The sequence below is a fragment of the Arvicola amphibius genome, chromosome 7, assembly GCF_903992535.2.
Source record: "Arvicola amphibius chromosome 7, mArvAmp1.2, whole genome shotgun sequence".
In the NCBI taxonomy this organism is placed as follows: Eukaryota; Metazoa; Chordata; class Mammalia; order Rodentia; family Cricetidae; genus Arvicola; species Arvicola amphibius.
In genome coordinates this window covers 13,903,022-13,917,046 of record NC_052053.1, presented here as the reverse complement: position 1 = coordinate 13,917,046, position 14,025 = coordinate 13,903,022, and the positions used below count along the sequence as shown (strand labels likewise).

The window sequence follows — 14,025 nt, the reverse complement described above, 5'->3', positions numbered from 1 at the left end:
ACCAGAATTGTACGTTGTAACTCAAGAGCAGTGAGATGGAGTATCTCCTCCGTATCCAGCCTGTCTGCGGCAGCCCTTGATCATATTATCGCTATCCACGGTCCAGGCTTGAACACACCCAGAAATGAGATCTTCTCAGGGCGTTCGTAATTGATCCACAGCAGGGGCTCGGGATGTAGCTCAGCTGGTAGATAGATTACTTACCTAGCGAGCACAGGGCCCTGGCATAGAGCGCTGCATAACACTAGGTGTTGCTCGCATGCCTTTAATCCCAGCACTCAGGAGGTAGAGGCAGAAGGATCCCAAGTTCAGAATCATCCTGGACCACATAAGACTCAGTTTCAAAAAAAAAAAAAAAAAAAAAGTGTTTTAGTTTACTTTAAGATTGCCTCAAATAAACTAATTTGCAAAGAGGCTTCTGTGTGCATTTGGGTGGCAGAGTTCACTTCACGGTACAGGAGCGCCCTCTGCTCGTGTGTTTTAGCTCTCTTCCTCTCGCTGTCTTAAACTGCCCTGATGGAGAGCAGCTTCCGGGGAGACCATAGCGGGTTACAGCCCATCACTCTGGAACCTGAGACATGAAGTCACACACCTCCGTAGCAGAGAGAAAATAGATGAATGTGTGCGTGCTTGATGCTCAGCTAGCTTTCTCTATTCTTACATGGTCCGGGGCCCAACCCAAGGCATGGTGCTGCCCACAGTGGGCTGGGTCCTCTACATCAGTTAACAATCTAGACAGTCCCACAAACATGCCCACAGGCCAGCCTGATCTAGACAGTCCCTCACTGAGACTCTCTGCGGTGATGATAGTGTCAGGTTGACAGTTAGGACTAACATGACAGTGTGGAAGAACAGCCTGGTTGGATTAGTGCCACAGGAGTACTTGGTGAGCAAAGGGAAGGAAAGGGAGTCAGTTTGTAGACAGTGAAGCCCAGTTGCAAAGGACATTGCATGTTCTTTCTTGTTTAGTGACATTGACTGTACACCACTGTGTTCATATTTACAGCCCTTCTTTTGTAAACATCTGGCTATTGTTCCTTTTCTCTGAAGACTTTTCTTAATGTACTTTAATGCCGTTTATGGGCATCTCTCTAGACCATGCCTTTTGGGCATTTTCTCAAGTGTGTTCTGCATTTGTACACAGAGTATCTCTGCCTCTTTCCCCTCCTTCCTCAGGAGCTAACTGTGTGTTACTCAGCTGCTGTTCATCTCAAGCCTCTCCTGAGTTTGCAGCAGTATCTTGCTGTTTCTGCCAGCTCTTTCTCTGTCGTCACCTAGTTACTTTGACTAGCAGGCACCTTGTTAGCCAGTCTGTGAGTGTCCACCCCAGTGCTCAGAAAGCTGACATAGCAGGATTGTGAGTTCAAGACCAGCCTGGACTACATAGCTTGACCCTTTTGCTCCCATCCAAGACTACTCCCCAGCAAAAGTAAAAAACAACAATAACAACAATAATTTGCTTTAAAATGTAATTATACCCAAAAGGCTATCATTGATCAATATAGATGACTTAATCTTTCTTCCTCTAAATTTGAGGAAAAAAATTGTCGTTTTGATGGTAACAGAAAATGGAAGTGTAATTTTGAAATGTAAAGCATCCCTGTGAAAATCAGATTTGGATAAGGAAGACCTGAAGCTGGCTGTTGCTTGGTCCACCAGCTTTTGGTAGTAGTGGGGTCCAGAGATAACATATATGCCTTAGCAGAGGAGAGAGAGGTTTCCATGCGTGGTGGCTCTGAAAGGGCCAGCTTCTTTGGGAGGTAAGAGATCGTGTGGAAACATAGATTGGAAACCTATGCTGTCAAAGGACTTAAATTCACTGATCTAGATTTGGCTTACTTTGAGCTCTGGGGCTGGGACAACTATGTAAGTAAACGTTCCGCAGTGTGGAAAGCTGTCACCATAATAAGTATACGGTCATGTGGATTAGTACACAGGACACAGCTAAGAAAAGCATTTCCAGCATCCAACTGATGAAAGAATGAACCAATTTTCAGTTTTTGTCACTTCCAAGATTTTCAGCTCTGGGTAGAAGTTGATCGGCTGACTTTGGCCATCCCTGCTCTATTGGATTGTCAGAATAGAGTGTTGTTTGATAGTCCCAGCAGCATTGCACAGAGACAGCAGGAATTCCCCCAGAGGAGGAGGAAGAAACGAGACAAACTGCAAAGCAGCAGAGTGCTCCTTTCTTTTAGAAAGATGCCTCTGATGCCAGTGGCCAGAAAAGTTAGAAGAAATTGGCATCAAATATACTTATGTGGCTTGTGCTATACTCTGCAAATGATGGCATCATGTGGACATGTTTAGAGCTCTTCCGTGGACAGGCAGCGTGTGATTTTGCAGCAGGTAATTATTAGGTGTCTGCCTAATGCCAGGACTGTTAAGGCAGTAAAAAGGAAGGGCTCTGTCACTACAGGCCTTCATATTCTATTGAGAGGACATACAGTAAACAGTTAACATACTATGTGTTGAATGGTAATAAATGTTTGGAGAAAAATAGGAACTAAGAGTAGTGTCTGGGTAGACATGGTGTTATGTATAGGTGGACCCTAGAGACTTCTGGGAAGATGGCAGAATGGAAATGCAGATGTGTACAGAATAAGGAGGAGCAGGAGTCCAGACCACTTGGCACCATGTCTCAAAAAAAAAAAAAAAAAAGAAAGAAAGAAAAGAAAGAAAGAAAGAAAGAAAGAAAAGAAAGAAGAAAAGAAAACTCAAAGGAGGGGGAGGAAGTGTATGAGCTTATATGTTTTAAAACCACAAGGAAATGCAATTTGTATTTTATAACAATAAGAAAAATGTTTTTTAGCCTTGGATGTGGCATTGGCTATGGTTATTTGCACCGAATACCTACACGCCCATTTGAAGAAGGAAAGAAAATTTCCCTTCCAGGACAAGTGACTGGTACACCCGTTACTCCTCTTAAGGATGGATTTACGGAGGTGAGATCATTTTCTATGTGGTCGTTCCTGTGGGAAGCATGGGGTGGCGGCGCTAGTTGAGGAGACAGGCACTAAGCATCACGCTGAATTTGAGGTCCCTGTTCAACCGGAGGGAGGCTGAGTATGTGCTCCTGGCCTTCAGAGGACTAGGTGTGAAGATTTAGAGCATCAGCATAGAGGGCAAGTTAGCCAGTGGAAGGTGATGAAATTGTAAGGGATCGTGTGGCCTACAGGGCTTTTAACTGCTTATGAATCCATCCCATATAGTCACCTCTCTTGTCAACACATAAAAATCACACACCTGAAAAAAAGATGTGAAGGCAGGGTTAAGATTGTTTGTGTGTGTGTGTGTGTTTGTGTGTAAGTGTGTGTGTGTGTGTGTGCGTGTGTGCGTGCATGCATACGTGCGAATGCCCAAAGAGGCCAGAAGAGAATATTGGAAGCCCTGGAGATGGAGTTACATGCAGTTGTGAGCTTCCCGGCGTGTGTGTGGCAGGGGAACCAGATTCAGGTTGTCTGCAAGCCCTTGCTGCCCTTGTTGCTGTCCCTCCCGACCCTGCCACAGTGCTTAACTCACCTTCTCCAGTTCCAGAGGAAGGGCAGCAGTGAGAAGTTCCTCCTTTCCTTAACTCCCCATGCCAGAGCCCAGGTAGTTCCGTGTTCCCATTCTCCTGCTCTCTCTTCCACCCCCTAATTGGGGGGGTCCTACTGCCTAGAGCGGTTAGGATCAGAAGACAGTGTCACGTGGCAGCCAGGGAAAGGGCAGAATGCAGTGTGAGAATGCAGAGCCAAGAGAAAACTAAACCTGACTCAGAATACGGGGACTCTATAGAGTCTAGATTCCTGGAAGGTAGCAGTGTGATCAGCGAGAGGAGAGCGAATATATTGAGGAGCTACACATCTCAAGATGGAGAAAGGAATCATGGGGTTAAGATTTCCAGCTGGTTTCTCAACTAATTCCTAAGTAATCCCCTCTGCCTTTGTTTTTCCACTAGGTCCAGCTGTCCTCAGTTAGTCCCCCATCTTTGTCACCACCAGGAACTGCAGGAATTGAGCAGAGTCTGTCTGGCCTTTCTATTAGCTCATCTCCACCAGCGGTCAGCAGTGTTCTCAGTACAGGTTTGTAGAGCTGGACCCGTCAGTAGCCTCTTCTTTTCAGGCTAGTTTCATAGATGCTTAAGAAGCAGGACCAAGTGCTCTGCATCAGCAGACAGGGCCTGTCCATACAGCCCCACGAATCAGGATGTGCGCTCACACAGACTCGCCTCCCACTCGCCTCTGCATGGTGGAGCCTGGGCTGCGTTACCTCCACATCTGCAGGGTAGACATGGGGTGTGAAGAGATACTTTTTCTTTCTTAGGGCTCAGTCTCCCTCAGGACATACACCTGGGTCCCTCCATGTCTTTATTCTTGTTCTACCCAACACTGGTCTTCTGGTTTAATGACTCTAACAATTTTATGGAGAATCCTGTGCCATACAAGTCGCCCACAGCTTTTCTAGGTTTACATCTAGAATCTGCTCCTTAGGTACCCAGTCCCCATGCTCTCCAGGAGGTTTGTAGGGTGTGCAGTCAGATATTCCTGTCAACAGACATGTGGCAAGGGTTTGTTTCCCACCTAATGTGTGAGTTCTTTCTGGCTATCATGACTTCTTAGGTCCCTCAGATGACCTTCTAGTTATTCCTGAATCATTTGGTAATAGTAGGTCAGCTGGCCTTCTGTGGCTGAGTAATTATTACCTATTTAGAAAAATAGGTAAAACAGGAAAAACACGACACCTCGTTTTTTCTCTTCCCTCGCCACCTGCTGTTAAGCCAGTGTTGTGTTGACATCTGTGTACTGAGCCCCGGAGCTGGCACTGCAATGACCTGGCTTTTGGATACTACATAGATGTCCATGAATGAAGCAATACTCGCTCACAGAAGACGGAGAGGAACTGGCATTTTCCCCGTTGCGTCAGTTTAAAAAGACACCACAGAAGTCTTCACCATTGAGAACGTGAATTTCTGAGGCTGAAGTGTTAGCCCTGACCCCGTCAGAAGCAGTGTCCTATTAGATTGTTTTCCGTTCAGCTTCTGCTTGTCCTCTGAGAACTCCGCATAGTAACTGTGGACATAGAAATTTGTGTTGTAGTTTTTGTTGTTTTTGGGTTGGTGTTTTGTTTTGTTTTTCGAGACAGGGTTCTCTGTGTAGCCTTGGCTGACCTGCAACTCCCTCTGTAGACCAGGCTGGCCTTGAACTCACAGAGATCTTCCTGTCTCTGCCTCCTGAATGCTGGGATTAAAGGCGTGCACCACCATGCCTAGCTGTCAGACCCAGTGAAGCCCATTCATGGCCCTAGACTACAATTCCTGGCTTAGGTACAGCCAGTTATTTTTTGATACAAAGAATGGATTTATCTTTTAAAATGAAAGCAATGCAATATGAAAGATTTTATTAGCAAATAGAATTTGAAGCAAATCCAGGCTATTTTCATTTTCTTTTTTTTTTTTTTTTTTAATGTGTTGAATGTTTTGCCTTCATGTGTGTCTGTGCACCACACATGTTGCTGGTGCCCTCGGAAGTCAGACGAGGGGCTCGGATTCCCCAGAACTAGAGTTATGGACGATTGTGAGCTCCATGGATGCTGGGAACCAAACCCAGGTGCTCCTAACCACTGAGCCATCCCTCTAGCCCCTATTTTAATTTTCTTAGAGCCAAGGTTTAAGACAGAAACATAAAGTTGTTACAGCATCGCTATTATATGTTAGCACTTAACACTCTAATAACAGTGTGGTCCAGGAGAGAGCCGTTTCCAACACTTGAGTTATGCAGCCTGGGTTCCTAGAACTCTTTCTTGCCAGTGCTGTGGCTAGGGGGTCTTCTTCACTTTCTGTCTTCTCTTTCTCCCTGCTCCTCCTTCCTCATTTGCATGTCTCCAGTTTCCCCACGAAAGCACTTCATACACAGTAGATAAGGTAGCCGCATATGGTTGGCGCATCCTCTAGGCACAGTTCATTCCTGTTGCCTCTTTAAACAGATCTCCAGCACAGAAACTCGCCCAGCATGGCAGCTCGAGTGCTGCCTCTGCCTGGACCAGCCAATGTGATGAGCTGAACACGAATGCATTTGTTCCAGACATGAGCATGTAGCTTGAAGATGGTTCTGTGCTGTAGTTTTAGTGTGCCTGGGTTTTGATTTCCATCCCTTACGTGAGGTCAGCTGTGGCATTATCCACTTGCAAAGTCATGATGGCTCTGAAAAAGCTTCATATTTGGAATTACCTCAGACTTTGGATTTTAATTAAGGGTGTTCAACATGTATTATTATTATTTTGACATCAGAAAGCGGCCGGACGGTGGTGGCGCATGCCTTTAATCCCAGCACTCGGGAGGCAGAGGCAGGCGGATCTCTGTGAGTTCGAGGCCAGCCTGGTCTACAAGAGCTAGTTCCAGGACAGGCTCTAAAAAAGCTGCAGAGAAACCCTGTCTCGAAAAAAACAAAAAAAAAAAAAAAAAAAGAAAGAAAGAAAGAAAAAAGAAAAAAAAAAAGACATCAGAAAGCCTCCCACTTGAGTAGGTGGTAAAGACCAGTAGTAGGTTCCAAGGATCCCTTGTACATGGAGACTATTACCACTAGCCACTTTTGGTACAGACAGATGTGTTGGCCTGTGTAGGAAGTCCGAGTGTCCTTTTGTCTGCTTAGACATGTCAGCCATTGTCCTCATTCACAGACCAGCCTTCACTGAGTCCCAGGGCGTAGGGCTCTCTGGCAGTCTCATGTTTGCATGAGCCCGCTATGGATCTAGCCCATGTTAGGTCAGTAGCAGACATCCCGTCATGTGATCTTATCCAGGGGAGGCCACATAGCTTTCTAAGCTGTGACTAAGGTGTCTGTCAGGGCTGTATATTGGTGAGTTGCTCTGAAGGGTGACACAGCAAAGGACACACAGTGGTTGGGTCTTGGTCATGGTGAAGGACTGGACAGTGTCCCCCTGTATATAGTCTGTTTATTTTCTGGCAGAAAAATTGGCTTAAAATTATTTTAATGTTTTATTGTAGGTGTACCAACTGTACCATTGTTGCCGCAAGTAAACCAGTCCCTTGCTTCTGTGCCACCAGTGAACCCAGCTACTACATTACCAAGTAAGCAGCAGTCTAGAGACATGCTCAGTGATGGTATTTGCTTCTGAGACTATCTCCTCTTCATCCCGTGAGCGCTGCAGAGCTCTGAGACAGGAGAGCGTGTGCTGCTCTCCTCAGCAGACCAGGAGGCAGGTGCCAGTCAGCCTGGGGTTCTCTGCCATCTCACCTCCCGTCTGCACTCAGAGCTTCCTCATGGCTGTTGTGGGTGCCCTGGCTGAGAAGGCTCCTTATTCAGGTCCTGAACGGCTCAAGTGTTAGAAAGGTTCTCCTTGATGAATGCAGACCAAGTCCCATTGTCTGGCTGTTAGCAGTGACCTGTCACCTCAGTGACGAGTGTGTGTGTTGTCAGGGCCTCAGATTAGAGCTGCAGCTGTCCATGTGCAGGTGTGGTCAGCCTTGAGCTGCACATGCGTGCACAGAGTGATGGGGCAGCGTGGTGAGCTCTTAGTGTGTGGACTTGAGTTGATCGGTGCCCCTGGGGATGTTCATTCCTGCTTTTGCAAATGTCAGTCTCATTTAGTACACGTATGAAAGAAAGCCAGACAGTAAACATCTGCCATCAAAGAAAAATCCAGCTGTGCTTCCTACGTGGTTGCTAGTGGACTTTCTCTCCAGGTTCTGGACCACTAGGCAGCATCTCTCTTTTCCAGGGTTGTAGGAGCATTTGCTACTTGTTCTTAACTTTTGCTGCTTTCACAGTCTAATCACTTAGATACCAGAACATGCTGAGCTGTGTGACAGTTAGCTGTTGCTTATGTATTCAGATGGGAAGCCACCACACAGGAAGTGAAGCTGAAGAAGGGTGGAGTACTTTTATCAGCATTTGAGGACCCATCTCCTTCCCAGGCAAACAATTTACCGTGTGCTCTTTCTTCCCCTCTGTTCAGGTCTGATGCCTTTGACAGGAGGGCTGCCTAACCTCTCCAATCTCCCCAGCCTCCCCAACTTCAACCTCCCTGCTCCGCACATCATGCCAGGGGTCACCTTGCCGGAGCTCGGGAACCCGGGTATGTTGCCTGCCTTACCCTCCTAGGATTTTGCTAATAAAAACTATTCAGGAAAGTGAGGCCTCCAGCCCAGTCTTTTTCCATCAGAGCAAATCAGCTTAGCAGATTTCAGCTTCTTCTAATCAGTATTCATCTTTTCATGAAGAGGAGGAAAACAGAAGTCTATATGAGTCAGCCACTGCCTCCCCCTTCTCTCTCTACAGCCTGACAGGTTTGGCCGCAGACAGGCCGACACAGAGAGGGTCAGTGGAGTGGCACTGTGGCTGAATCTGAGGATGTGGTATAGGTCACCTGCTAGAGGTGTCCGAGCCCCTCTTTTTCCTGCCTGCTTAAGGCCACAGCCACAGGGGGTGCTGCTTGGTGCCTATGCTGTGTAGTCGAGGCTCATTCTTTTTTATTTTTCTGAGACGGTGTAACTGTGGGACTGGCCTAGGCTAGCGTCAAACGGATCATCTTCCCATCGCAGCCTCTCAAGTGCTCAACCACGAGTGCCAGCTAAGTAGTCTGTTGTTGACAGGTGCTTGTAGTGGCGACTGAGAAGTCTGGCTGCCAACCGGTGGGACTCAGACTTTATGTCCAGGTGAAAGGGAAACAGCAGCACCCCGTCTGCTCCTGCTGACGGCCCGACGACTGCCCATTTGTGGCACTTCAGTGGTGCATCCCACTGCACTCAGTATTGGTGACCCTGCAGTGATGCATCCCACTGCACTCAGTATTGGTGACCCTGCAGTGATGCACCCCACTGCACTCAGTATTGGTGACCCTGCAGTGATGCATCCCACTGCACTAAGTATTGGTGACCCTGCAGTGATGCACCCCACTGCACTCAGTATTGGTGACCCTGCAGTGATGCACCCCACTGCACTCAGTATTGGTGACCCTGCAGTGATGCACCCCACTGCACTCAGTATTGGTGACCCTGCAGTGGTGCACCCCACTGCACTCAGTATTGGTGACCCTGCAGTGATGCACCCCACTGCACTAAGTATTGGTGACCCTGCAGTGATGCATCCCACTGCACTCAATATTGGTTGTCACTGTCACACTTCCGGCAGATTTGCAATTCTCACCATCTGTATACTCATCAGCTCAACACATCCTCAGCCAGGGCTGAAGAAAGGGGGCCAGAGAACCCTAGTCATGCTCACCACACCACTGCTCCTCCCTGGTGCCTGGATTCTTGGTCCCCGCTGTCTTAAATGCAGCAAGCTAAGAGCAGGAGTCAGCAGATTTCAGCCACTTCTAATCAGCATTCCTCTTTTATATGAAGAAGAGGGGAGAAAAAAGTCTATGACCTCTCTCCTGCCATGGAACGACACTATCCAGTGCCTTCTCTTAGCTCTTCCTGCTTTGAAAATCTCCAGACGATCCCAGTAAGAACGGCATAAATAGTTGTCAGTCTCAGGGCCTCCCCGGTGCGGGGTGGCTACCATGCTCCTTCATGGCTCCTTCCTGTTAGCTGTAACTGGACTTGGCACCTTGCCTGTCTCACATCCAGCTAGCTCCCTCAAATGCCATGGGGTGCTGCTTTTCCTTCTGGGAGGACCTGTTCTCCCATCAGCAGATGCCCTGAGTGTGGGACTCAGCGAGTGAAGCTTGGGAGTCGGAACTTTGGCCCTAGCTAGAGGTCAGCGGAGGTTGTGGCTCGTGGTCCCTCCTGAGCTTCAGGTTCTAGATGAAGCACAGAGAGAGGTGCTTGATAGCAGCGTGCTGGGTGCTGGGAGGATATGTGATCTCTGCTGTTTCTGTCCTAGGTTTGCCACCTCTTCCCTCCTTGCCTCCCCGAAACTTAACTGGCATTGCACCTCTCCCCTTGCCGTCCGAGTTTCTCCCGCCATTCCCTTTGGTTCCTGAGGGCTCTTCTGCAGCCAGCGCTGGGGAGCCACTGTCTTCCCTTCCTGCCACGGGCCCACCTTCTGACCCTGTCGTGACTACTGCAAAAGCAGAGGTTGGCTCCTCACTCACTGTGGATGTGACGGCCCCTGCTTCCACGGTCCCCGCCACTGTTGAGGACAGAGTCGGCGACTCCACCCCCGCCATTGAGAAGTCTGTTTCTGCAGTTACGGATGCAAATGCTTCTGAGTCTTCTTAGCTTGGAATCAGTCTTCACAATCAACGTGGTCTATTTATTTAACCACAGGATCATGTCTGGGAGCGCAGACCACCATTGATTTCATACTAGTTTGTGCCGTACCTGTAGGCATCCTGTACATAATTCCAAGGGGAAACTACGCAAGAGGCCGAGGGCTTGTCTCCCACCAACGTGGGTGGAATCATAGCCAGGGAGGGGTGTGAGAATGTGCTTGTATTTTCAACAACCAAAAAGAGTTGTTATGGGTGGCTTGCTGCCAGGCATCTACTGCCATTCTGGGTTGTACATCTTTGGGAAAGATGGCAGGGTGCCCGCTAGGTTCCCTGTCCCACTGCTACTCCTTCTGTAAGGAAATGAAATATTTTATGCCTAGTGCCCACACGCAACGTTTCTTGTACTTTGTAAATTGTTTGCAAGAACACAGACCACCTCACTAAACTGTAAAAGGAAACAAGAATTTACTGTTGGTCTCTATGAGTCACATCTCTGTTAAGGTTTACACGAAACTCCCCTTGAAGACATTTTGCTCCGGTTACACAGCACACTAGTAATTGAACATCTTTTTATTCTGCCTGTACACAGATCTTGTTCTGAACTCAGAATTCCTCAGACACCATTTTGTAGCTGCTGCTGTTGCTTTAGGTGCCTGCAGTAAGATGGCATTTAAAGAGAAATAAAGGAGGTGCTGCACTTTGTAGCTACTTAACAGTATAGCGACCCCGGGAGAGCATAGAACAGCAATAAATGACAGTGGCTTTACTTTTCTCCTTGTGTTATATCTGCACATGCACACGTCACATGTGCTTCACATCTCGAAAGTCAGTTTGTGGTGTGCTTTCCTAAGTTTCCAAGAGATGCTAAATTAAGTGGGATTGGTTTCCTAAGAGATGTAAATGCATCCACTAGCCCTGTTTTGGAAGTAAGATGGAAGTGGTTCACCTGGTGCCAGCATAAAGACTCTTAACACTGCAGCAGTGGCCGTTGCTAACAATCAGAAACCCAGCCCCTCTCCCAGGATGCCCTTACAGAGCCACATACATGCTTCAAGTGGAATGATGAAGAGGGCTCCACCAGTCCCAGCACTGGGCATCCCTGAAGTTCCCTGGCAGCTCGTGAACCAAATTGGCAAGCTCGCGATTCAGTGAGAGACCCTGTCTCAAAAAATAAGGTGGAAAGTGATTGAGGAAGACATCTGATGTAGACCTTTGGTCTATACATGCACGTCCACACACACTCATTAAAGCTACAGCAGTTGTTAAAAGACAGTCAGAGCAAGTGAGCAGATTTCCAGCTTTGAAATGACTAAGCAGCATGCCTCCAGTGAAGGGTCTCTAACGAGCAGCTGGAAAGACGGCATCCCTTGTATCAGTTGTTTGGTCAAAAGAGCAACGTTGGGTATGAAAGCCTTGGATGAGACTCTACCCCGTTAGCCCCACCCCTTGTCCCATCATCCACAGTGCTATCCTAGGGAGCTGCCGCCACCCTGGGGTCACTGAGCATCTCCCCATCCCCCATGGTCCTAGCTGTCCAGCGAGTGCTACTCAGCCTAGCTCGGAGCCATGCTCTTGTTTGCTATGTTTCTCTCTAGAGCCAGTTCCTGAGTTTTTGACAGGCTCCCAGCCAGCAGCATGGCCCGTGCCACATTGCCATCAACCACACCTAGCGGCTAAAAGGACCTCAGGCTGAACAACCTCTGTCCCCACTATACTCCACACGGGAGAAATAACGCTCTGCTTACTCTGGAGATAACTACCGACCACTGAGTCAAGCTTACCGTCCACCTGTACTGCTTTGCCATTTATTTCTCCCATTGCTCAAGCCTTCCAGAAGGTCCCAAGCACATTATTCGGGTTCCCTACCAGCCATGCCACACCTGCCGTTGAGAACTCAGACAGACACCCCTGTCTGTCTCTTCAACTACCTTTGATTTAACATTTTACATTTTTACATTTTACATTTTACAAGTCTAATTTCCATGGCTATCTAAATCGTACAGATTTTTCCAGAACCTCTCAGTTTTTCTGCAGCTCACCCCCAACCCCCCCACACACACACACCTTGGGGCTTCAGTAAGACTTCTAAAGCCCCTTACCAAGTTCAAGGTCCCTGCTGAATCAGGCTTAGGGAACTGGGAATCAAAGGCCTCCCTCAGGCTTAATTCCCTCAGCAGCTGTCTGTCCTTTGTTGCCCTCCAGTGCCTGATAGTCAGAGGGACCTTAGCCCGTGAGAAGTAAGTACTAATTGCTGGGTGAACCAGTCCAGCAGGGATCGAGTCCCCTTGGGCTATGCAGCTCTTGTCTCAAGTAGGGGTGAGTTTTCTTAGTCTCTAGGTAGAAAGGAGGCACGCAGCCATGTGCTATGTAGAGAAGTGGTTCTCAACCTGTGGGTCAAGACCCCTATGAGGACCTTTCACAGGGGTCGCCTGAGACCATCAGAAAACACAGCTGTTTACATTAGAATTCATAACAAAATTACAGTTATGAAGGAACAACAAAATAACTATTGATTGTGGGGATCACCACAACCCGAGGAACGCTATTAAAGGGTTGCAGCATTGGGAAGGTCGAGAACGGCTGAGGTAGAGGACGATGGCCCCACCGGCATCTCGAGAGGAAGATCCAGTCTCGGATGGCTCATGCTTGGTGAGCCATCCCATCACCCATTGCAGGGAGCAGGCAACCCCCCCCCCCCCACACACACACATCAACAAAGCACACCGTCCCATACGACATATCAAAAGGATGGTCCCTGCAGACACTGTACCCTCACAGATGGGCCTCAGTTGACTGTTTGAGCACCCACTCCTCCCAAACTGTTTGGGTACTCTCTGTGCTGGTGGGAGCACCCTGTGGGACTTTTCCAAGGAAGATGTGAACAAACACCTATTTGCGTCAGGGCACCAATAGTGGACCGAAGGAAATTTCATCTTAGTGTCTTAGTGAGCATGTGTGTTTCTGGGGTTCATAGGAGTATGAGGTAGGGGCTACTTCCAGGAATGGGGAACGCACAGGCAGCTAAGCTGCATCACCTACCCCAGCATGGGTGATGACCCGTAAAATTAGAAACCGTGGAATGCCCAGCTCAACTTTCAGACACCAAGAAGCCCCAGGCTGTCCTGCCTGGTTGTTGACACTGTGGGAACCGGGCTGCAGGAGACTCCATCCCACTCCAGAGGCAACTTCACAGAAACTTGTGTGACCCGAGAGAAATAGACCCAGGAGCAGAGCGGAACTGCGCACAACCATGACAGAACAGGCTCAGGCATTGAAGAAATCTTATAGGAGAGCAGCCCAGAATCCAGGGCCAGGGCCCCAAGGCTGTCAGAAAGCCCCACTGCGCTCCATCCTTGTGTTCCGTCAGCAACAAATGCATCTACACCACACACGCGCTATATCTTAGCAGTCTATCAAAGCATTTTCTTCCAGGGTGTGGTCCTATCTTTTATGTTACCTTTTAAGGAAGGGTATTGTTTTGTTTGTTCCCTGTTTTTGTTGTTTTTTTCCCCTATTGTTTTTCTGTTGGCACAGTGGCTACACCTGAATTCACTGCTGTTTGAGCCAGTAATTGCAGCGCCAGTTACTGGTTCTGTCTCTGGCAGCAACCCAGCATGACTTTTCCATCCTGCCAGATCGGCCTCCTGCTACTGCCACCAGATGTAGTTCTCGCTACATCTCTATCGTTCTCTTTAGCAATAAGACCCAGGAGTCAGGGGCTGGGGTGAAAACCTACTAGCTCAGAAAGGTTGAGGAACAACTAGCTGGCCTTCCCTCTTTGTCAGCATCTCAGAAACTGTTCTTTCACTCTGCCACCCTCAAAGTCCCTTCCCACTACTCCCTGTGTGCCTCTCTATCCATCTTCCA

General features: G+C 48.2%; 1 protein-coding gene across 2 annotated transcripts in view; it reads left to right on the top strand.

The window, feature by feature from the left end:
- The window catches only part of Gorasp2 (golgi reassembly stacking protein 2), a 30,865-nt gene extending 19,936 nt beyond the window's left edge, over positions 1-10,929 (top strand). For both annotated transcript variants that reach the window (XM_038336789.1, XM_038336788.1), the window contains 5 exons: positions 2,810-2,942; positions 3,938-4,061; positions 6,983-7,066; positions 7,954-8,073; positions 9,828-10,929. In XM_038336789.1, the coding sequence (XP_038192717.1) occupies positions 2,810-2,942; positions 3,938-4,061; positions 6,983-7,066; positions 7,954-8,073; positions 9,828-10,165 (799 nt within the window). In that variant the 3' untranslated portion in view covers positions 10,166-10,929. The remainder of the gene's footprint in view (positions 1-2,809; positions 2,943-3,937; positions 4,062-6,982; positions 7,067-7,953; positions 8,074-9,827) is intronic.
- Positions 10,930-14,025: the final 3,096 nt, after the last annotated feature.